At 33.6% G+C, this 25,344-nt stretch overlaps 2 protein-coding genes across 5 annotated transcripts; one reads left to right on the forward strand and one right to left on the reverse strand.

Annotated features, from left to right (window-relative positions):
- Positions 1–1,941: 1,941 nt before the first annotated feature.
- On the reverse strand, positions 1,942–11,839 carry LOC129302862 (GBF-interacting protein 1). The gene is made up of 12 exons (XM_054941739.1): positions 11,371–11,839; positions 9,434–9,477; positions 8,648–8,759; positions 8,097–8,223; positions 7,802–7,962; positions 7,566–7,697; positions 7,283–7,465; positions 6,470–6,854; positions 5,791–6,088; positions 5,522–5,683; positions 3,318–3,809; positions 1,942–3,070 (listed from the first exon to the last, which is right to left on the reverse strand). The coding sequence occupies exons 1-12, from the start codon at positions 11,531–11,533 to the stop codon at positions 2,774–2,776; spliced, it is 2,556 nt and encodes an 851-aa protein (XP_054797714.1). The 5' UTR covers positions 11,534–11,839; the 3' UTR covers positions 1,942–2,773.
- A 6,225-nt stretch (positions 11,840–18,064) lies between these two features.
- LOC129303461 (ribulose-1,5 bisphosphate carboxylase/oxygenase large subunit N-methyltransferase, chloroplastic) lies at positions 18,065–24,548 on the forward strand. Of its 4 annotated transcripts, XM_054942794.1 has the most exons (14): positions 18,065–18,539; positions 18,871–19,034; positions 19,419–19,502; positions 19,668–19,725; positions 20,332–20,385; positions 20,794–20,865; positions 20,954–21,034; positions 21,329–21,501; positions 21,827–21,929; positions 22,002–22,133; positions 22,285–22,407; positions 23,020–23,301; positions 23,394–23,664; positions 24,050–24,548. In XM_054942794.1, exons 1-12 carry the CDS (start codon positions 18,174–18,176, stop codon positions 23,104–23,106), a joined length of 1,497 nt encoding a protein of 498 aa, XP_054798769.1. In that variant the 5' UTR covers positions 18,065–18,173; the 3' UTR covers positions 23,107–23,301; positions 23,394–23,664; positions 24,050–24,548. The 4 variants fall into 4 exon arrangements, with proteins under 4 accessions (XP_054798769.1, XP_054798766.1, XP_054798767.1 ...); XM_054942791.1 differs by having other exon boundaries at positions 23,020–23,664; XM_054942792.1 differs by having other exon boundaries at positions 23,020–23,664; positions 24,151–24,548.
- Positions 24,549–25,344: the final 796 nt, after the last annotated feature.

Consider the following 25,344-nt stretch of genomic DNA (forward strand, 5'->3'; position numbering starts at 1 on the left):
GTCTTCTTATTGCAAAATTCAGTGACCTTCACTGTATTTACAACCATTTTTTCGTAATTTGCAATTGAAAATCTAAAAATTGTCACTAAAATTTTGCAATTCATAAGTTATGATGCAGATCGTGTGAGGACCGTTTTATTTATTTTTTTTTTTAAAAATTATCTTTTTCTGAATTTCTATAATTTCTTAAATGTGCAGTCATTTCAGATCGTTTCTCTTTCCTAATAGTCTATTTGCATTTCTTCCTAAATTTTTCTAAAGCTAAAATTTAATTCATAATTAGAGGTGGACAAAATCAAATTGAAATTGTAAATCAAATTGCATTGAATCAAATTTTATCTATTTAATTCAATTTATTTGATTCAATTTATTTTTTTATAAAAAAGATTTTAGTTGATCGGTTTGATTCAATTAATAAAATTTAAAATTAAATAGATCAATTATCTCATACATATATATATATATATATGTATATGTATATAATAATTTATAAATTTACAAATTATATATAGCTTATTAATTACTTTATTTTATTTTATTCTTTTTAATTTTATACTTAAAAAAAGTAAATATATAAACTAACTAATAAGAATATATAAAACCTTAATCCTCGCTCTCCACATTTTCACTTCCTCTGCCATGTTCTCCCTTTCCTTGTAACCTCTCTTGCTCTCCAGTTCTTTTTTATGTTTACCGTTTTCTAGCCAAAGTCTACTCCTCTCAATGCTGTCGACAAGTTCGTTCCCCTCGGTCGTCACCCACATTGCCAATGAGCTCCTGTGCCCTCACCACCACAATGTCCTGCTCCAACACCATCCATCTCTACCATTTCAATAATGATTAACTTATCACATCTCTCACCTCTTATAAACTCTGCTCCTTCCATGCTTCCCTCTCTCCCTTTCTCATTGAATTGTTGTGCTTCAACCCTTGGAGATTTCGTCTCCCTTAAAACTTGATTTGTCATCTGGGTTTTTGTGCCTTAATGATTTTTTTATTCTACCTTTAATGTTTGAATGTTTTGATTTCTTCAAGCCTTGATTTTTGCCTTTGATTTCTTTAATTTCTAAATGTTTTACAATAGTGCCTTATTGAATATATCCCTTTCTAAATGCTTTGTTTGAATATTTTGTTGAATTTATACATTTAGAGCCTATAAACCAAATATAATGGTTGAACCGAATTATTATAATTCAATTTGATTTTATTTCAATTTGATTTGGTCCAAACATGTTATGTAATTTGGTTGATTGGTTTTGAAAAATTTGACACCAAATTGAACTGATGCTCACCCCTAATATAAACTGCTAGCAAATAAGAGTTTACTTCTCTCCATTGCCATGAAGAGAACACTAAAAATCTATACCATCTAATTAGATTTGATAATTTAAATTTGATAGTTGTAAAAATACAAAGTAATAATCTGTATCATTAAAATATAATATAAACGGTTTATATTGCGGTGAAAAGAAACAAGTCCGGGCAAACAACCCGTGGGAGAAAAAAACAGAAATTGCCACACAAATTTCCCTCAACAATGTAGCAATTAACAACGGCATGTTATAATTTACACGTGTCTTTTTAACATTTTTTACCTTCTGCACCGTATAATTATTGTTCACTTCAATTTTTTCTCTCTCTCTCTCTCTCTTTCTTTCTTTTTTGAATAATACGTGAAACATTGAACCAAACAAGAAAACAGTAAAACCAGCTTTATTTCCTTCAAAAACGTGTTTTGATTTTTGCACCAAGCCATATACATGTGAAATTCATCAATAAAATAAAATCTATAATCTATAAATGAAAATAAATATACAAAAATTTAATGATCCACTTTTTAAATTTGATTATCATTTTTAACTTGGTAGTTAAAAAGGCATTATTCTACATTATGCTCTTTTACAAGTTAAAAACAAACTGAACAGAATCAACATTCCAATGTGATCTAAAAGTTCCCTCCTGGGACATCTAATAAAATTGAAACGATACAATATAATCCAAGTAGCCTAACTATAGATAAGCATCATCTTGCTCATCTTTAAAGGAAAGATTCTCTAACAAGTCAGAAGCCAAGTATCAGGAAAGAACACATTAATTTTATCCTAAACAAATTCATTCCCCTGAAACTAGCAGGAAAAGAACTGGGGGTTTAATAAACAATAGTCAATCAATAAAAAGTGTCAACGGATATAAGAACTAATTTCAGAAACCTATTCCCCCAGATTCCTGTGTGCCACAGCAACAATACTTGCTTCAGTAAATAATTTTTCTTGCTATCAAAATTCACTTTACAGGTAAAAGACAAAAGGCATCAAAAACTTTCCCACCAACCTATACCTTCCCAACCCTATTATACTCAAACAAAAACAAAGAATGAACAACATTTCTCGCCACTCAACACTGCTCCTAAATAGAGAGAGAGTTCAAGGCCCTCAATAAAAGAGAGGGGAAAGGCTAGGAGCTATGAAAGAAAGAAGAGGGTTCATACGGTAACACAAAATAGCAGGAGCAAGAAAGAGAAGGCCTGCATATGTTTCTACCTTATCATCTAACTTTCAATGGTTACAGGTGGACTGTACCTTTCATGTCCTCAACCCAAGCAATCAGAAGATTATTGGCAAATTTTCCAGCTTCTTACACTCAAATTGCATCATCCAATTGCCATGTCTTCCTCATGAAACTCCAACTATATTTTGGAGTTCCCCAAAAAAAATTTCCCCAGATAGGACTCAAAATACCTAGCAGTCAGGAGCATGTGATGTCCAAGCCCATATTAGTAGTTACTCGGCCAATTCATTTGTGAATGCTGAGGCTGCTGATAAACACTGCCTCCAGGTCCCACCATGTCAACTGCTCCAGCCATTGTCTGGGATTGTTGCAAGAGCGGATGAACCGTTGCAGCTGTTACTGCTTGTGCCGGGTGATAGATACCAGCAAAGGTGCCATGGCCAGCCTGTGTTGGGGCGAAAGTCACATGCTGTCCTTGAGGTGGAAGGCTGTAGAATGAGCTAGTTGGCAAACTGGACATTTCCCTACCAGGTGCAGCCACCCAAACCGCTGAACCTTCGCTCTGCAATGAAAAGGCATCACAGAAATTGGCTTTATGGGACCACAAGAATATCAGCAAATTTTGATTTGCGTGTTTTTCTAGATCAGTAAGCATGCCAAACTAAAGGGATCTCCCAGGAGCAAAAAGGTCATTTTCTTGTTGCTATTCTTAAGTGAAATAGAAGGCCAGCTAAAAATATAACATAAATGTGTTAACTGATGCTAATCAAAGTTGCCAAGATAAATGGTAAAGTCAAAAAGGAATAAACCTGCTGCCCACTGATGTATACATTACTTTCCTTGAACTGGGAGGGACCTAGATCTTCATTAGAGTTTGAATTTCCTGTGGTTGCTGTGGAACTAGGATTATAACCGACTGGAGAGGAGCCATAAGCTCCATAGGCTCCTGGCAATACAATGTGAGCTGGGTTTGTAGCATTAGTTCCAGGTTTGTATTGAGGAAGTGGATATTTCATTCCTGCTGCAGCAGCTGCTGGGGGAGGTGGATATACCGGGCTAGCCTGAGGCTGTGGAGGAAATGCACCATTACCCAAAAACTGGTGGATTGCTGGAGGCGGAACATAAAATGGGGAAAAATAGTGACCATAAGGAATATAATTTGGTGGATAATGGGATATATGAACCCCACTAGGTGGTCGAAAGACAGGGACAGGCTGCTGAGTCACCGCTATGGAACTTTGCATTAGCCCAGCAGCTTGAGTAACAAGTGGTGTTGCTCCTGCTGTAGAAAGGACACCGCCCTACAACCATAAAATAGCATAAATTTTCAGAGAATCAGTCTGATACACCCAAAAAAAAAAATGCATGAAACATGGCATAGCCATCACAGAAAGAAGAACCACATGAAACCAGATGTTTCACGGAAAAAAAAACTGCATAGCCAAGTAGCCAAAAGAAAAACACCCGCCAGATGCACAGGGAAAATGGGACAGTGAGGCAACAGTAGCATATGACTGCACTCAATAATATAGGGACAGGGCTTTTGATGGTGGAGTCAAATCCTCTATTTTTGTGAACAGAGTAATAATGAAGGAAGACAACGAATAGCAGGGAACACAAACGAACTAGACAAGTGGGCTAAATGAGGAAACTAGAAAACAACTCCACAAGACAAGGGAAAAGTCATGGTGGTTAAAACTGTTGTGATACACACAACGATGAAATTTACAGTGAAGGCATATTATGGTTGTAAGAACCTGGGGGCTGGAAAAAATATTTCATCTTTTTATACTATAATTTTTGATGTTCTAAAAAGAATTTAACCTGAAAGATAAAATAGAGATAAAAATACAAAATAACTGCAATAGTCCTAGATACTAATAAACTTCTAAACCTATAACATTCCCACTTCATTAGCATAATCTTTGAAGAACTGAAAATTTCAAAGCAGTATGGTCTGCTTGATCGTTGCCATGTCTAATTTTTCAGATACAAGTATACTAACCATGGAATAATATTGAGGCCCCGTTGTCGAGATAAATTATTCAAAGAAAACCTATGAAATTTCTGTCAATTCTCATTGCTTAGCCTCAGTGTTCATAACGCACTCAATGTCACAAATATTACGCATGCATAAAATGCACCTGGAATGAAACATCTCTAATATTCCATTTCACATCACTTCAAGACGCATTTTAATCACAACATTGTACAGACAATTAAACATGATCAGATTAACTTGAGAATTATAATGTCGAAGCACCCAATGGATGTTTTTACTAAAAGTGAAAACAAGAGGAATGTAAACAAGAGAAGCCATCTGGGAAAATTAAACATTTGCAGTTTGTCAGTTTGCACTCCCACTTCCACACTAACTCCATTTTCACTCCTAACACAATGGAAAGAAAAATACACCTAACAACAAATATTTCATACTTTGACAATTTGACAGGTGCTCAATGGGATGCGAGAGGTTCAGAATAAGTCTTAACAAAGAAAATTGAAAAATAAAATCAGTTCAGGTTCAAACACAGAGAATGCAGAGCATACTTATTCACTAAGAATAATTAAACAAATAAATTGAACAGATAATAAAACATCAAACGTTTTGGCAGTTAAAGCCAGAAACTAAAAAATGGGAAAATCTCTACCAAAAAAGGGGCACATATCAACCAAAAAAATAATCAATGCCTCTTCAAAGACACAGCCATGAGACAGATGATCAATATATATTTTCCAGCAAGGACATATCACAAATGATATTCTAATGAAAAGAGTAAGATGTAAAATATTTAGCTCATACAAGCTGATCAAATCAAATTTCAAATATAAGTAAAGCCCACAGAAAAAATATCAAGGATTGAAATGAGTGCTGAAGATAAGAGTTGCAATCTTTTAAAAATATCATTTCATACGGTTTGTTCAGAAATAAAATTCAAATTGGAAAGAATACCAAATAAAGGTACAGAACTCTATCAGCAAATAAACAGATATCTCTAAATCAAAATCAAACCTCTTGAGGAGATTGAGAGTTTGGCGCAGGAAGAACTGTAACATTGCCACCATACTTGGCAGAAACCCCAGAAGATTGAAAAGGAGAAAGCCGATCATCACCATCAGCACCTGAGCGGTAGAACTGGGCATAATAACTAGTTGGATCAAATGGTTGGTGGACCTAGAGCAACACAACAAATAAATTGAATTCCTTTAACCAATCAAGAAGAAGAAAAGTGTATGATGTAAATAATGTAGAAAATCTAATAAACAGATCTAAGGGCTCACAACAAAGCTTTGAAGCCGAGAAATGTCAAGTGCTTGAGAATCAGAGTTATCAAATGGTGGAAGCTGAGTTCCCAGCATCGGGGGCACAAAACCAAAACTATAGTTTGGAGAAGTCTGCACTGCTGAGTGTTGATGTCTTCCAGATGGCAAAGCAGCATCTTGCTTGGATTCATTGTACTCCTGAATAGCACTTGATGACACATCCCCCTCACTAGATGGCAAGTTCTCAGGTGCAATAGTGGGTGATTGTGGATGGTCAGGATAATCTACCACCTCAGCAGTAACTGCAGCCTTTTGACTGCAGATGTAAAGTGTGTGCCTTTTAGAAGCTCAAAATGGGAAATTTATGAAAATTTCAAATAAATAATTTCAACTACAGCAGTTTACAGATTATAGCAGCTATATGCAGCCAGGAATGCATAAAGGAAACGTGAGTTATTTGTTCCAGTAACAAACAGCAAGGAATAACAGATTTTTTAAGGGCAAAATTTACCTAGAGACAGTCCATGACATACAGCTTATCAGTTTAAAAACATTTTTACTTTCACCATTAAAATCCTTTACATTCAAGTCCTGATTTAAAGTCACCCTTTAATTTTAAAAACAAACAAAAATAGCATCAAAATTATATTCCAAGTTTTAGACAAACAATTTAAATGAACGCAGTTAGCATTAAAACCTCGAGGACTGCTCATCCGTGTTTTCTTCAAGAGCTTGTGAGGTTTCTGAAAGAGGTGTAGAACTCTTGTCACTATCTGGGGTGCTGGCATGGCTTGTATGAGCTCCAAAAGTTGCTCCCAAACTCCCAAAACTAAATTTTGTCTTCTCAGAATCAGGAACAAAGATATGATTGGGAAGTATAACATGAGGTTGTGGAAGACGCAAATCCTCCAGCTTCCTTTGCAGTTTAGAAGAAGCTTCTTCAGAGTCAAGGACACAAGACGCTGACTGCAACTTCCCAGTTTCCTCAGCCAGGACAGTAGTAACCTCAGATGAACTGGCCGGCCCAGAACCCTGATTAATTGTATTTGTTGGCTTTGGTTTCCACTCCTTATTAGAACCAGCTGTAGAAGACAGTTACAGATCTTGCAAACCTCAATCAATCATCACAAATGGTTACAGCACTCAGCAAAGCAATATACATATGCGCATCAATAAAGCATGTTCCCATAAATACGTTAAATTTCAACATGCCAATTAATCAATTTAAAGATATGATGATACAATCATGAACCAGATAAGGATCATCACTACAATCATATTATAACTGGCAACAAACAGATACAAAGCAAACATTAAAAATGCAACTGTCAGGCATTGGAGACCATCTTCCAAACAAAACAAACTCCAGCGTTATAATATATGATGTCAATGAGTGCAAGAAAAAACATTATGAATGTCAAGTGCAAGATAAAAACGGAATAGAAATGAGAAAAAACAGAGGAGAGAGAATATACAGCGGATAAAAGCAAGATAGACTGCAGAGATATACCTTTCTGAGAGCCAAGTAATTGTTGTGAGCGATTGCTATAATTAGATGATGGCCGGCTATTTGAAGTGTTTGAATGTGTTGCTGTCGTTGAAGATGGGGCTGACTCAGAAAGGTGATTCTTTGTTGCTCCCAGGGATTTGCCAAGAATTTTTCCTTGCATGGAAGAGCTAACGGTCTCAGAAGCTGGCATACAGTAATTTGGGTAGGAAAATTCATGAGTCAATCCCATTAAAAATCTTTGAACCCTATAATTATGAAGTAGGAAGATGAAAAATGTCCTAACCAGCAGTTGCCTTGCTATCAGCCAAGTCAGCAGCATACAAGTCACCGGGACGACATTGGTTTCCCACTTCAGGTCTAATGGCACCAACAGCACCAGAAGACTGCAAATCATTGGAAGGAGCCAGCACTTGATCTGAGGGGAAAAATCAAAAAATCAAAGATGATGCAGAAGTAAATTGTGAGCAGAGCAGTTACTGGAGGAAAGCATTGATCAACTTCCAAAAGCAATTGCATTACCTTTGTTTGAAGCATCGGAAGGTAAATTACTACCCAAACTACTTTTGCCACCAAAAGATGAACTTGTTCCTTCACTTCCACAGGATGAGGAGGAAGGATTCACACTGCTAGTAGTTCCAGAAGCAACAATTGTAGGACCATTGGCAATAACAGGAGCAGAGCTGCATAGATAAATCATTATCAAGTTTTGAACAAGCAGTCTCAAGACATTCATCCAAATTGCAGAAACACAATTGTCGATCTGAGGAAACTGCTACCAGTTTGAAAACAAGAATAAATTATTTAATCTACTCACTTAGCTTCATAACTTCTTTCTTTGTTCTTTGTCTCAAGAGAAGCTGGCAATGATGGTGCACTTTTCTCAGCGACTTGATTGGTTCCATTGTCTTTGCCTGTATCAGAATACTTGCTTCCAACGGCATCTAAGAGAAGGTCCAAGGAAGATAGTTTCGGTTTAGTTATTCTGATTGGCCATCATAGTACTTAAATTTTAGCAACAAAAAGGAAAGCAGCAACAAAAGCCCATAAACTAATATTAGCTAAAAGTTATAGAAGAAGGGCCAGGAAACAACATCCAACACACAAAAGATCAATGGTTTGAAAATAGAAGATTTCATAAAACAGCCAAATGTAACATCTTGCTCAGACCCATCCACCAAATTCTCATCTCATTGCTAAACAAACAAAACCAAAGTGGTCAAAGGTAAATACCATTTGAGATGGCACAAAAGCATATTTATTTAACTCACTGCAAGGATGAAGGAACTGAAAATGGAGATGCGGGAATAAGATGCAAAAAGAAAGTATAACAGGCTAAACAAGTTGTAGTTAAGAAAGATGGTTCACCATGCGACACATGTTGAGATGGAAAACTTGCTCGACCACCCCCACCCCTAACCCCCCGACCTTGGGTGCCAGGTTTCCAACGTGATTCCCCAGATTCTCTGCTGCTAAGATTCTGCAAAATTATAAACAAAAGGATGAAGAAACAAGAAGAAAATTAGTCAACAAGAAAAAAAAAATACAGATGATTTTTTTTTAAAGAAAAAGCAGCATGCAACTTTTGAAATTCCCAAGAACCCTCTCTATCTCAGTACCCCGGGGGGGGGGGAGTACATTCCTTACATACCAGAAATGAACGATTAGAAGAGATAGGAAATGCTCCTTCATCAATAAACTGAACTTAAACAAGAATATTGGAACAAAAAAAAAAAACACGTTATCATAAGTCAATTTCCTAGCACAGTTAATCATATTCAGCAACCAAAAACATCTTCACATCATATAAAAATACTGTTTTCTTGACAAATGAGAAAAGAGGTCTAGTGATACCCTGCTAAGTTGATTCATAAGAATACATTAGGTAACAAACAGGAAGGACATGTGAAATGTCACAGCCTAACCGATAGCAGTCTAAAACATGGATGGGAGATATTATCTAAAGAATATAGCTCTGTTTTGGACAAAACAAAGACCTGTTGCATGATAGCCAATGGTAAGATGACCAACGTGATTATTACAGTTTGGTCAGCAGTAAGAACCAAGAACAAAAGAAACAAAAGATAATTAACCGATGGAACTAACTGGTAGTTCATTTGAGTCCACGACTGTCTCACTTTAAAAATATCTTACCTCCTTTCTTCTGTCCTTTTTTCTCTTGACCTCATGAAAAGTGTCTGCAAAATAGATATAGTTGTTACTTTCTTTGCTGAGAGATATGAAAAGAATAATAAATATACAACAGTAAAAAAAAAGTACAAATTAAATGGCCTTGACATGAGGATTAATGAGAACAAATATGATTCATGACTGGGGATATTCAACAGCAGAACCTTGAAAACTTATTAGTCCAAAAAGAAATGGAATGTTCCAGCTTCAAAATGGTATTAATAAGATGACAGCGACACAAAAATGATGAATGGATCTTGCCTTGCTAAGCAGAATGATGACAACTTCATATTGCAAACTTCAATTGAGAACTTAAATCTATAACCCATAAGAAGGCAGTAAAATGTTGCAGCTACTTCAATGATACATGAACGGCTCTTTACATGAAAAACAAATACAACTTGTATTCACACTTCAACAACTAACTCCGAAAATGGGATAGCAGCTTTTCCAGCAGCACAAGAGTATTAATAGAAACGACACTATCAAAGATGAAATTAGCATGCAAATATAACCAATCTGATCATGTAAAATCAACCAAGTTAAAATCTAGTCCATCATTTGCCCTGAAAAAATCTCATTCATATGCAACTCATTCTAATTTGAAATAGAGGCAAAACTGACAAGAATTTCGTACTATTGTCAAAAAGAACTAGCACGGAAAAGAACATCAAAATTCATTACAGCCCAGCCAGGGACTCGAAACAGCATCAAATGCTTTTGAGACCGCCACACAATTTTATGGATGTATTAGTGAAGACGTAGAGCCACTCTGATAAACCAGCAAAGGTCCCATGTAAAATGTGCCATACATGTGACATTGGGGCTTAACTACTAAAGTCGAATGTAACCAAGCTTGAATGATATGTCAGAACATGAATAAAGAATGAGTGAAAGAAAGAAACAAAAGAATAGCTATCAGAATGCTCACTGGATGACTGAAATTTCACTTTATCAAAAACACACGACTCTCACTGTATTTTTATTCCTAAAGAGACTGGAAGTGGTCGGTGGATGTGTTAGAAATGATCAATTTCCTGGTGAGAACATCAATGCAAAGCTACAATTTCCTCTCTTGTGACAATAGGCATGAGTAATGAGAAAGCCAACTTTTCAACATTCAGAGCTAAGAGGTCTGCACAAAACTGATCAGTCATTACAAACAACCTCTAGGATTGATGAGAATGAAGCATACCATAATTCAATCACCATTGTACCGTATCAAACTAATGACCCCTTATTAGAATTTAGAATTCTTTCATCCCTAGACATACCGTTATGATTATCAAAACATGGAATATCATATACCCTTATAAGGACCCAATTTCAGTGGCATCTGCCAGAACTTGAGTAAGAAAAGGTAACCACTAGTGTTTTGCCCAGATGACTAACACTCCAAACTTCATAGGAATCAAAAGAGCATCATCAGCTGAAGCGAAGATTTGCCCCACGGTGGAATTTTAAAAGATAAAGCATCCCAAATTATTACCATGAAAAAAAAAGGTAGTGATGGCCTGAGTCGATGACTCAAAATTTTACACGAAGCAACCAACGCATTTGAGTATGAAAGCGGACAGCTTTCTTCAGGCAAAACTACACGTGCTCTTTCATTAATCCAAAGGTGCTAGTGTACCACAGACTCTAACTTATCCAAACCAAAAGCTTCTCGACAGTAAAAGGTCATAATAGCAAACTCAATCCTACATCGTCCTAACCCACACTGCAAAAATCAATTTAAAACGAAACCCCAACAGATTTCTCCCAGAACAAACAAACCCAGGTGATAAAATGTACAGCTTAGACAAAGGATCAAAAGAAAACGAAGATTAAGATCAAGATCGAATCCACTCAACAAAGCGGGGGAACTGAAGGACAAGGAAAGTAAATAAAATAAATCATACCCTGAAGGAGAAGCTTCTGGGCGGTCTCGTTGGGATCCATGGAACATTCCTTGAGCATTGCATAAATCTCCTCTTCACTATGATTACCTGTGATCTCCTTGATGTTCTGGATCGTCTTCCTCACACTGTTTGGAATCGAAGCCCTAATCCCACCACCGCTCATCTTCACAATACAACCCAGAAAAGCCACAAACTTGCAAAACAAAAATAATGGGCAAAAGGGAACAGAGCGACAGGGAGAGGAATAGATGGAGCAAATAGGAGAGAGGGGTCAGTAATTGGTAACAGAAGACACTAAAGAAACATAAACTTCATAAATAATCAGAAAGCATGATCTATTTCGAATGTTTTTTAAATTGATCTAGATGAAGTAGAAAGGAGAGGAAGGAGAGAAAGGGAGGGTGAGGGAGGAACCAATTGAGAGGAGGGAGAGCAAAATTAAGTGTGTTTTTACAGTGTAGGGCTTTTCGATTTCTATTGCTCTCATTCTGTTTTTCTTTTAAAATTTCTTTTCCTTCCTCTTGCCTTTTGCTTTCCTTCCTCTTGCCCTTTCCCTTCCAGCTCCTTTCCTTTATGTTATATGCAGATTTTTTTTTTTTCATTTTTCCTACAATATGATACTTCGAATCTAAACTATAAATATTTTTTTAATTAATATTAATATTGATTCAAAATATAAACAATTTTAGTACATGAAAAAAAATTTACATTTTAGTTATTGTATTTATTAACTTAAATTTTTATATAAATATATATTCCACTTGTTATTAGTATATTGATAATTAAGACTAAGGATAAGAATATAGGAATAAGAACTTTATTGATATGCAAATTTTTTAAAAAAAATATTGTTTATATTTTGAACCAAGAAAATATATTTATGTTAACAATGTCATTGTCCTTTTCAATTGGATAGAATATTTTTTATGTGGAGGTGAAGGTAGAAGAGTAGAGAAATGAGGTGGAAATATGATTTTAAAACATGTTTGATATGTGCATGAAAATAGGTCATTTTTTATAAAAAAATGAGGGAGAAAATGGATTTTATGGATATGAAGGTAGAAGCTTTCACTAATTTTGATGAGACTAGATTTTATGTAAAAAGTGAAATTCATTATATCAAATAACCTTTTTTTTTTAATTTCACTTTCACTTCTTCAATCCTAATTTTATGCTATCAAATGGAGGAAATTAAGCTCCACAAATTTTATTTCAGCCTGATGCCCAAAAAGACAAACACAAATGTACTTCTTCTATTTAATTACTTTTTTACATTAGAGTGATGTTAGAAGCAGTTATGCTTAATAGATAATATAATATTAAATATGAACACTTTTCTTAATAGTAATTTAAACTTTTATTTATCATGTTGGATAAGATATTGGCTCATTTCATCACTCTTGTTATCAATAATACTTTACATATTGGTTTTATATTTTAATGTCTCATGTTGCTCTTACTATCTAAATTATCTAATTAGTGTATCATGTGTAAAATTATTTTTATTTTTTTGGCCATATTATTTTTTAATGCATCAAATGATATCCCAAAATAACTCTTGCAAGCTTGTTAAATTGTGTGGGATCAAAAAAAGGAAAATGTTATAGTGTGTAATATAACACTCTCGGCAATAATATTAGAGCACTGTTATTTACTACTATACAGTTGCTGGCGGACTGTCATCAATAGTAACATCAAAAAATAAAATTAGGATAATAAATTATACAGTTCACATGCCATAAGTTTGACAATTTGTCTCATTGATCAAACTTCATGCCCATCTAATTTTATGTACATTAGTTATAGTTATTAGTTTAATAAAAGCAATTCAATGAAACTTTAAAAGAGGGTATTAAGATAATAATCTTTTCTTAAATTAAATGCAATGTGAGTTGAAATTTTGGAATTTTATTTCCTAAATAATAAATATACACAAAATTTATATCAAAGCCGCACTGTTCTTATACTGTATGACTCGTAGTATTTGACTGTAGGAACCAACAAACTATAATCTAATTGCTTTTGGAGTAAAATTAATTATTAATTGTTAATGAAATAAAGATGCGTAGTAAAAACTCATCACATGACAAAATGAAATATTATTTTATAGAAAACATAGTATCGTATTCATTTAGCAAAAGAGATGCCATGACTATGTTACTTGATTGCCCATGTGTGAATTCTTTCCTATTATTTGACAGACATTCATGAAAGTCGCCATTATTATTGTTGCTTATGATTGTTTTTTTCCATAATCACGTGAAAGAGCAAAACATGATATTTTTTCCTTATGTCCAAAAGTGTGATAATCAATGAGTAGCCTACAACAAGAGTCAACACCGAGTGCTTCTTCGTTAGTCGCAAGGAGTACAATTCAAGACAAGTCCCATGATTGTAACATTATGCAAAATTTCATTTTTCTTTATATATATATGTATATATTATAATTAGACATTGCTACAAAATTTACAAGTTTGACCTTAAAAAATGTTAAAATTAAATTCAACCTCTCTTTTAAAGATCAATAAAATTTTACCAACAGTTTAATAACTGATATGCTTGATCTAAACTAAGCAATTTAAACTCATTCAGGAGAAGAGTCAGGATTTAAATATAAAAAGGTCGAGATTAAAAAAACTTATACTCCTTTAATTCTATTTATAAATCACTTATAACATATTCTATTAGTATCAAGAAAAATTTTAAAATTCATTGTTTCTGTTTTAAAATTTAATAAACTTTCAACTTTACTTCTATTAAATATATACACTTTAATAATATATTTTTCCTCTCTAACATTCAACAGGGGGTAAAAAAAAATTTAATGACATGACTTATAAATAGGATTAAAAAAAGTATTCTCTCTCTACTTTATAAATAGAAATAAAGGAAGCATACTATAAAAATTTCATAAATTATAAGGGCCCCAAAACATGTAACACTTATATAATATTAAAAAACATTTAAAATTTGGGGTGTTGTAATCCTTGTTGGTCCCTCCTTCCTTTGCCCCTAGCTTCAAACTGAAGTTAAACCCTTCTCATGCTGGCCTAGACATATTTATTTTTAATTTTTAGTGAAAATAATCATTTCATGATATCGTGTTGTTAACATATTTTATACAATGTCTTTTTTTCCACAATCATCATTGATATTTTTTAGGATTTTATTTTTTAATCATTTACAAAATTTCAAAGTAAATTTAACCCAGTAATATATAAAAATATAGTGGATAAAAAGTATATATAATTTAAAAAAATATTATTTTTCATCATAATATTAGTTCTATATAAAATGTGTCTTAAATGAGAATAATTATATTTTTATTGATAAATATAATCTGCTTTCATCATTTAAAAAAAAAATAAGAAATTGGGTTGGATCAAATCTACCTCAAACAATCTACAATTCGGCTGACCTGAAAGGCACCCAAAGCCGGGCAACAACTTGGTTGATGCCCAACCCGACAATCATCATAATATTTTTTAAAAATGAATAGCATATTTTATTTTAAAATTTATTGCTCAATATGCCATATGTACTAGACATTATTTTAAGAACAACTTATTATTTGTTATGATTTGTTACTCTTGTGTATGTAGAAAATATAAATAATAATTTATTCTACTCTTTAACTTATTACCGTATAGATATTAAAATGAAAGTAATAAATTATTTTATTTAAAATTTATTAATTTATAAGAATTAAAATTTTAAACAACAAAATTTCTTCACCAAATTGCACACATACCTTTTTATGATTTTTATAAATTAAATTTATATTTATAATTTTATTGTAAATAGAGATAAATTAAAGATTTCTAACTCAAGTTATAAAGTTAAAGTTATAAGCAGCTGAGGTTTGTAAACTAAGCTAGATAAAAGACAGCAATTATAATATGATTTATGTTTAAGTATTTTTTTTTTCCTTTAAAAGTCAACTCAACTTTCAATTAAGGTTAAAAACTCATATTTTCATCTTTCATGTAAACAGGCTTTGGACAAAAGCTCTTATTTATTATTCTTTTGATCTAAACTTTATTTTAGAGTCCGTATGAATAATTCTTAAAAATACATTCAAACTACATTTATGATGTAATTTTGTCAAATTTAAGAAATGGCTGGATCTCTTAAATATATTTTTATTAGATGCAGAATGAAATTCAAACAAGTATTTAAACTTTTCAATGGGCTTTTAAAACCCTATTTGGACCATCCAAATCTCAATTTTTTTATTTTTAGAAAAGGATTGAAATATCATTAACAAGGCAAAGAAAAGAGTTCAGCATGTAGGGAAACAAAAATCAAAACATCCGACGAAACAAAACAATAGAAGGTAACAAACAACATTAAAACACATAAAATTGTCTAAAAAGATAACATAACAATCATCTAACTAATTCTTTGTCTGCCTCGTTGCACAATTAATCCATATTGGAAATTGGCTGATGCACACAATTTTTGAGAATAACAATAATTAATGGAGGTTGTAGTGATAACATCAAGGAAAATATTAGATAGGTCCCAAAAAGATCAAGTAATTCAAATTAAATCCCAGTCAATTTCAAATTGCTAAATTTTAAATATTTACAATTTCAACTCTCAATTTTATAATTTATTTTTTAAATTTTAAATATTGTGCTATCCAATCCACAGCACAATTCATTATAACGAAGTTATAACATTGAAAATTAAATGAAAAAATTAATCTTTTAATCTTCCAACTTTTAAATCACTTGTAACTCAGTCCTTCAACTATGACTCACTGTAACTCAGTCCCTCAACTATAACTCACCTTTGAATCAGTCTCTAAACTTTTAAATTACTTACAAATTAGTTCCTTAACCTTTGTTATTTTTTTTTCATGTTAGTTTATATCTCACATTAATAAATAAGAAGAGGGTATTTTAAAATAATATATGAATATTTTTTTTATCCCTCTTATTTGATAAAAAAATTTTGAAAAAAAAATTAAAACAAGGACCGAGTTATAGGTAAATGAAAAGTTGAGGGATTGAGTTGCAACGAATTATAGTTGAGGGACTGAGTCACAGCAAGTCATAGTTGAGGGACTGAGTTACAAGTGAGTTAAAAGTTGAAGGACTAAAAGATTAATTTTTTCAAATTAAATTTATAAATTTTTAAAATTTAACACTTTAAAATTAATTAAAATTTAATTTAAATTAATTGATCCTCTTAAAATTTATTTATCATTCTCTTAAGGTATTGTTTGGTTGGGGGGAGTCCCCTTGTCCCATCCAAACAAGTCTTATTTGATTAGGTGGAGGGAAGGAAAAATGTTTACCTTTTAAAACTTCCTCCTCAAATTTGGGAGGGGAGCCCTGAACCCCTTTCCTCACCTCCTCTTCCCTCCCTTCCCCTTAACCAAACAGAGTTTAAGGATATTAAATTTCTTAAAAGATTATTAGCTATCCAGTCCGCAGCACAATTCCCATTCCTTAAGATAAGAGAAAATGAAAAAGAAGTGGAAGATTCACATGCCTCAGCCAGGTCTTGAAGGATATTATGGCATTCCCTGCGCATGATTGAAAATCATGAGTAGTCGCATCCTTATGCAAAATAGCACAATCCATTTACACGATTACTTCATGCGGGAACAATACCTGTGCCATCTCTATAGCCCTCTTCACAGCAAGAAGCTCAGTCAAGATCCTATTCAAAACTTAGCTAACGTTTTTTGGGCCAAATCTCAGAAGAGATATTTTGTTTGATCCTAATGATACTGTATTATCACTTTTTATTTGTGCACTACTTACTTGAAGAAAATGAATTTCATCGTTTTCTCCATAATCGGACAACCTTGGGTTATCAAACGGTACGAAGGCTCATTCTCCGATCTTCACCCCCCAACAAAAATGTCGTGTGTGTGTGATATTCACCGTGATTCTATTTCATAAAAAATTGATAAGAATTAGCCCCAGGTAAAATTTAATATTATTTATATAAATAATATTAATCACAGAATCAGTTATATAAATTTTTGGTTAAAGTACATTTTTAATTCTCTAACTTTATAAAATATTTTAATTTAGTCTCTTAATTTTATAAAATATTTTTACTATCCTTAACCTATACTGTTAATATCAAATAATTAATTTTTTATATCAATTATTATTATTATAAAAAACATAATATGTCAATATTTGATGATATTTTATCAATATTTAAAGATTTAATATAAAATTTTTTTATAATAAAACTAATAGTGTTAGAGTTAAAATGTTAAGAATATACTTTATAAAATTAAAAGATAAAAATAAAACTTTGTATAAAGTTAAAAGATAATTTATACTTTAGCCTTTTTTTTTATTTTACCAGTGAACTTATTTTTTTCCAACAAATTGTTTCACCATGATATTGTAAAAGGCGCATTAATTCTTTTTTTTTTTTGATAAAATTGCTAGTACGTCCTTCCTTGAATTAAAATTGTGTCGGAGGAGCAAAAGCCTATGTGCAAAACGGATAGGATTGGAATTTTGGGAATCCCAGAGCCCAAACCTGTCTGCTTGGCCTTGCTTCTTTGTTCTTTCATTTTCCAGTACAGTTTTAACTTTAAAAGAAGGGTTTATTGGCAATTTTTCTAATTTTTTAATATTATAATATTAAATTTATTTCTTAAAAAAAATTGAAGTATCGGATTTATCGGAAAAAAATTGGACTTACAGGCATGCGGCGTCATTTGCTTGCCCCCCACACATGGCGCGTGAGGCAACGGCTCGAAGCCTCGAACGACCATGATTGTTTTGCTATCACTCTGCAGATAAGGTTCTTAATTCGTTGCCATGGCTGAAGCTTCGAGGACCCTGTACACCACTACCCTCATTCCCAGTCTGAGTCCGACGAGGAAAACTCAAGTGATTCAGCGTCATCTAACTATTCCCCGCAAGCCGCAAATTCACTGTTCAGTTTCTGCAAGTGATGCCACGAAAACTGCTGCGACGGAAACCATAACATGGGGCTGCGAGATTGATTCCCTGGAAAACGCATCGGTTCTGCAGAGATGGTTGTCTGATTCAGGCCTCCCTCCACAGAAGATGGCCATTGAGAGGGTGGAAGTTGGGGAGAGAGGACTTGTTGCCTTGAAGAGTATAAGGAAGGGAGAGAAATTGCTCTTTGTGCCTCCTTCACTAGTCATCACTGCAGATTCTGTAAGTCTTTCTTTCTTTTTCTCCATTGTTTCGATTGTTTCCTACACGTCTGAATGAAATGATAAGATAAAATGTTTAAATAGAAAGAAGAAATAGAAGTGGACTGGAAAATAAGCATTGTGATGAGAAGTGTCTGGAATGAAGATGGATGAGAAAATAGAATTTTGGTTTCTTTGGTTATTTAATATTCATATAACTAGTCCCGAAAATGTTGTTTACTAGTCTGGGAAATGGTACTCTTAATCTTATTAACATGTGCCTCGGCATGTGCTTCTGCATATGCATCAAGTGCTGATAGTTCTGTTTGTGTGTGTCTGTGTTTGGTTACTAGGAATGGAGCTGCCCAGAAGCTGGTAAAATTTTGAAAAGGAACTCAGTGCCAGACTGGCCACTGCTTGCAACTTATCTCATCAGCGAAGCAAGCCTCATGAAATCTTCAAGATGGAGCAGTTATGTTTCAGCCTTACCTCGACAACCTTATTCACTTCTTTACTGGTAAATTATGTGCTTTAAGAATGCTCCTTTGGAATTATTTTCAAAGCTTCTCAGGAAATGGTGAGAGTAATGAAAATCAACAAGTGAGGAACAAAACTCTTCAAGAATGAGTGGAGCATCATTATAGGATAAAATCTTTGCTGTGAATATAAACTTGAGTATATGGGAGAGTCATTTGCCATAATTCCACTGATGTTAAACTTTCAAGTGAAAGTGAAACACATGACCATTTAGCAATGTAAAGTATTCAATTGCGCTGCTCAAAAGATGACTTTAATGTAATGCCAGGGGTGAATTTATAATTTTATATGTATATTTCTTTCCAATTTCAGTCTTCTCATATCTTCAAAATTCTTCCCTTAATATTTCCCATTCTAATTCCAGGTCACGAGCAGAACTAGATCGTTATTTGGAAGCCTCACAGATTAGGGAAAGAGCAATTGAAAGGATTAATAATGTTATTGGAACGTATGATAGATTGCTGCACCTAGTGTTCTTCAAAACTAAACTTTTTTTTTTTTTTGCTTCCTTTTCATTTATCTTTTCCATTCCTAACGTATAGTTTTATGCTATACCTTGGATAACTAATTCTTTGTCTTGCTACTAATCTATATGCTTCTTCTTCTTCTGCAGATACAACGATTTGAGGCTCAGAATATTTTCCAAGCATCCTAGTTTATTCCCTGAAGAGGTAATTATGTGTCATTGGATCTGGTTAGGTTCACTAGACCATGATAAGCTCTTATTTCTTGGGGGAACATAAAATAAACTGACAGATAGAAGTGTCTGTCAGGATTTTGGTCGAGTGGAACAGTGATTTTAGTAATTACCAAGGGTTGTTCCATCCTTTTCATAACGTTGGGATAATTTCCTTCCTGATTATACTGCTCCTTACTAGTTAGTAGAATGTTGACCTGACAAAAGGCAACTTCCATTTTTTGAATTTCTAAGCCAGGTTAAGCTGACAATTATTCGTATTACCTTTCCTTTCTTTATTTCTGTTTGATGTAAAATTGATATTGCATCTTGATCGTTAAATTATTTTGTTCCCTGCTTTATTTTTTAAACAGCTTAGTTATCCAGTGTATCTAGTTTGGTGTTAAGAATGAGGATCAAGCTGTACGAAAATAACAAATGATACTTGGTCTAACTAGCTTATTTAGCTTTCTGCATTACCAAGAGCAAAATGTTCACCATTTTCAGGAATACATAATTGTAGGAAACTATTATGCTAGTCCAAATGATTAGTTTTTATAATATAGTGCTTATCTTATTTAATTATTTGTGCAACTCACAGGTGTTCAACATTGAGACCTTCAAGTGGTCATTTGGCATTCTTTTCTCTCGCTTGGTGAGTTAATGTAGCTGCAGTATCATAATCATGCTTCTTTTGCAACAGTGAAGTTTGAATACCAAGTGAGAGGTTTTTACACGTTGTCTATACTGCTCCAACTGACAAGCTTGTAGTGGAATATGAAGTCCTAGTAGAGCTGATTTTGAAAGAGAGTTGGGCTCCAGAGCTTGATAAATGCTGAAATAATGACAGGACCAAATATGTCACTTCTCAAAACTGTAATTTATAAGTATTGAGAGGAGAATAATGACTTCATTTGCAAAATCTGGTCCATACCTGACTTGCTTTGTGTCTGAAATTTAACTAGTCACATAATTTGCTGAGACTTGCTTTTGCCATTTTGTACGTGAAAATAAATCATTATTTATATATAAATGTAAAATTTGTTTTCTTGGTACCATGCAGGTCCGATTACCTTCAATGGATGATAAGTTTGCATTGGTTCCATGGGCAGATATGCTGAACCATAGTTGTGATGTATGATGTGGTCTATTTCAAAGAATATGCCTAATTTATTTCACCCCTGAATGGTTAACACTAAATAGATGCATTTTATCTGGTTTAGGTGGAAACATTTTTGGATTATGATAAATCATCAAAGGGAATTGTCTTTACCACAGATCGTCCCTACCAACCAGGTGAGCAGGTAAATATAAATTGACAGATGGGGATTTGTTATATTAGGTTTGAATCAAGATCCTTGGTAAGATTCATTCAATGAAAGTATATTAGTTCCAAACTAGTCCTTGGGCTTTGCCAAAGTGCATTGTATTATAGTTTTGCTCTTAAAGATTTTAATTCATCCTCTGAAAGATCAGGTAATAGTCAATTGAAGCTTGGTTTCATAGATGGTATTCTTCCCCATGAATCTCAGCTCTTAATAAGTTTACTATTCAATTTTTGAGGTCTCGTGATTTATTGCTCACATCACTCTACTCAGGTGTTTATTTCATACGGCAAGAAATCTAACGGAGAGCTTTTGCTATCTTATGGATTCGTTCCAAAGGAAGGCACTAATGCTAGTGATTCAGCTGAGTTATTATTGTCACTCAAGAAGTCTGATAAATGCTACGATGAGAAGTCACAACTCTTGAAGAAAAATGGGCTGTCAGCGTGAGTCCCCAAAAGTTCATATTTCATAAGATTCTCAAAGAAATGTCTTTTGTATTCTGTTGTGATTAAAACTTTTTCACTGCACACATAAGCTCTTGAAAGTGCACTCACTCGCCATCTGCTTTATTTTAGCATAATTGATAGATTTGCCTAGCATTTCAAGAGACATTTCCAAAACATCTGTTCTGCACTGTAAAATTGCACAAGAGTCTTGTTTCAGCAGCATTTCAGGAGATAAGGGATTTAATTTCTTGAGTGTCCTTCTCTGAAATGATTATACTTCTAATTGAACTTCTTACTTGCTAATTATGTTCAATTTTAACAGATCACAGTGCTTCCCTGTAAAAGTTACTGGTTGGCCGTTGGAGTTAATGGCATATGCCTATTTAGCTGTGAGCCCTCCAAGCATGAGAGGCCAATTTGAAGAGGTCTGGCGCTTACTAAATTTCTAAACCAATCTGTAACTGTCACTTAACATAGCGGGTGACTCTTTTGGACAGATGGCCGCTGCAGCATCAAATAAAACAACTGTAAAGAAGGATTTGAAATATCCAGAAATAGAAGAGCAAGCATTGCAATTTGTACTAGACAGCTGTGAATCCAGCATATCAAAGTACAAAAAATTTTTACAGGCAAGTAAACTATAGATCGAAGAACTTCCATTTTATTTTTCTTACAGAATATATAGCTTTGAAAGACCAGAATTTATCAGTCTCTACGTGGTAAGCTCAGCCTTCTCTGCTTAACAAGATACCTCATCAAGTGCTTATATGGTTCTCACAGGAAAGTGGATCACTTGACTTGGACGTGACTTCTCCAAAGCTACTCAATCGACGACTCTTTTTGAAACAACTAGCTGTGGACTTGTGCATTAGCGAGCAAAGAATACTATTTCGTGCTCAATATGTAAGAATCTAAAGCACATTATGCTAAGTTAGGCAGATAAACACTTTTTCCCCTACCATGCCACAGTGCATGCATATATCTGTCTTTTTTTCCCCCCTCCAGTACTGATCTTAATCCCATAACTTCATCAATCTGAATTCCTCACGATCACAAAATGACTGCATGAATTGCGGTCAAAGGAAAATAAAGATAAAAATATGAAATAGATGTAGGAAGGAGAAAGTAAGTCTTATCACACTATAGTCTACTTACAAATTTGCCTACGAATGTCAAAACGTGACATTCAACCCCTAAACTAATACAAAAAGTGAAAATGTTATACATGTTTTTTTAAAATCAATATCAATATGAAATATAAATTTATAACAAGCAGCATTATTCATAGGTCATGAATAATGCAAGTCATTTTTAAAGCTCCATAATGTGCAAAGGGCTCACCTTTCTAGTTGGTGTTTAAAAGCTATATAAATTGGAGAAAAATTGGAGAGCAACGAACGTAATCCATTGTTTTGAACTTACTTTCTCATAAGTGGCATTGTCCACATTTATAATGGAATAGATAGATGTTAACTCCTCTTGCTGATAGCTTATTGCTTTTATTGCTGCATGCAGATACTGCGAAGCAGGCTGAGGGATATGAGGACTGGTGGATTGAGAGCCCTACGAATTTTCGATGGGTTTAGAAATCTTTTCCAATGAACCAATTGCTAGTACAATATTGTTCCCCTGTTTCTAGTAGGGTCTTCGGTCACTGTATCAACATCATGAACTTTGGTCTTTGTCCTAGTTCTCACTAGATGGTCTTTTTTGCATCGTATTTCAAGGTTGTATATAATTATAATGCATATTGACAGAGGAAGAGAAAAGGGAAGAAGTGATAGAAAGACGAGGAAAGTAATTATTGTAGCATCAACTTCATGTCTTATTCAAGGTTATAATGTACAATCGTTGATTTTGTTGAAGTATGGTTTGTTCTTTTTCGTTAGAAATTTGGAGGTGAAGAAATCAAACGCATGAACCTGGAATACTCCTGCACCAGCTCCTTTTGAATTGTGGAAGCGCCTGTTTGTAATGCCTTGGGAACACGGAAAACCGCGTTTTCGCAGAAGCAGCCACTATCAAACTCTGTAGAAATGTCCAAATGACTGAAAAAAACAGTGATTGGATTTACTAATTGGATCTGTATGGAGTATGACAGACTATGCGGGAGACTCTCAGACCAGACTGGGGCAACAAAACCAATCCTCGACCTTCCAGGTGCCGTGTATAACTCTTTATCTCTCTCTCTCTCTCTGTTCCTGGTTTTTTTTTTTTTTTTTGGGTCATTATCGGCTCCACAGAAATATGCGCCCCCCCTCTCTCTATATTTCTATATAAATTTTTATAACGTATTATTTTCTGAACTTATGTGTTTGTTTACCTTTTGATTAACGATGTGTCCAAAAAAATTGGTTGTTAGTGGAGCAAGATAACATCATGTAATCATGTAATTGATTCCACCTAAGCTTATTATTGTTATGTGGTTATTTATTAAATAGAGAGAATTCACATTTAGTCAATCCATGATGAACTCTAAAGAAAATTTGAACTAATTAAAGGATTAAAATAAATAAAAATTTACATACAGATTTTTTTTTTTTAGGGACAAATTCACAGACCATAGATCCTATACTTCAATGTGTACTGTATATCAAAATACTACAGTACAAACTGCATATTGCTATCCAACTCCTACTTTCTCAGCTGCAGCAATTTCCATCCCGAGAAGATCACACAGCAGGACAGAATTTACATACAGAATTAGTTTACTACATATTGATGGAATTAACATTTAGCTGATCTCACTCTTCCCCGGAGCTCAATCAAATCAAGGAGGGAGGGACGGCTATGTGCTCCTCATTGGTGGGAGGCTCAGCAAAATATTTATGAATATTAGCTTTGGTTGTTTTGTTTTAATATACAAATATCCTCCTATTGAAGATGATCTTGTTCAAGGCACTATTACGTTCTAAATATAGGCACTTTTTACAATGAGGATTCAAACTTTGGTTTGTTATATTGTGAAAAACTAACTTTGGGGGTGAACAAAATTGAAAGTCAAATTGAATATTTATTATTTGATTTGGTTTTTTTTTTTAAAATGTTTTGGTTGATTGGTTCAATTCTATTAATAAAAATTAAGATCGAATAGATCGAACTAATCGAATTATCATATATAAAATTTATTAATTTATAAATTATATTTAGTTTATTAATTACTTTATTTTTTTAATTTTATACTTAAATAAAAGTAAATATATAATCTGATAAGGTCAAACCCTAACCCTTTATTAGAATGGGCTATTATTACTTTACAATCTCAATTTCATATATAAGCTTCGTCTATTTTAGTAGAAAAATAGCAAAAGTGTCCCAAGCCCAAGCAGCCCAACATAAAGCTTAAAGCTGAATTAACTGATCAAATTGAATTGTCAAATTTTAATTGGGTCCTTGTTCAGTTTGATTGCCTTATTCGGTTTGATTTGGTTCATATTTTTAATGTTATTTGATTGATCAATTTTATACATTTTGACATTGAATTGAATCAAACTAATTGATGCTCACCTCTGACTAGCTTTTTTTATTAGACCCAATCCCTTGTTGGTGGCTTTGGTTGGTTTTGACATGAGGTCGTTGTCCAAAAGATTCTATACTAATTAGCCAATTCAGTCCAAAATTTGGCCCATTTGCTCTAGGCCATGAGCCAAAAATGCTAGACCAAATGCCATTTCAATCTAAATAGCAAGCCCAATTAAGATCTACCAAAGCTCAACCTTAACTATATGAAAACTAGAAGGAATAAAAGGCGCAAATGTAACAATGAACTATTTTTTGAGGAATATCTGGTATCTTATATTATAGGTTAATATAAAATAAATCATTAACTATTAAAAATGG

The sequence above is a fragment of the Prosopis cineraria genome, unplaced genomic scaffold (assembly GCF_029017545.1).
Source record: "Prosopis cineraria cultivar Desert tree isolate PC_DT_omini unplaced genomic scaffold, ASM2901754v1 PC2, whole genome shotgun sequence".
NCBI classification, from domain to species: Eukaryota; Viridiplantae; Streptophyta; class Magnoliopsida; order Fabales; family Fabaceae; genus Prosopis; species Prosopis cineraria.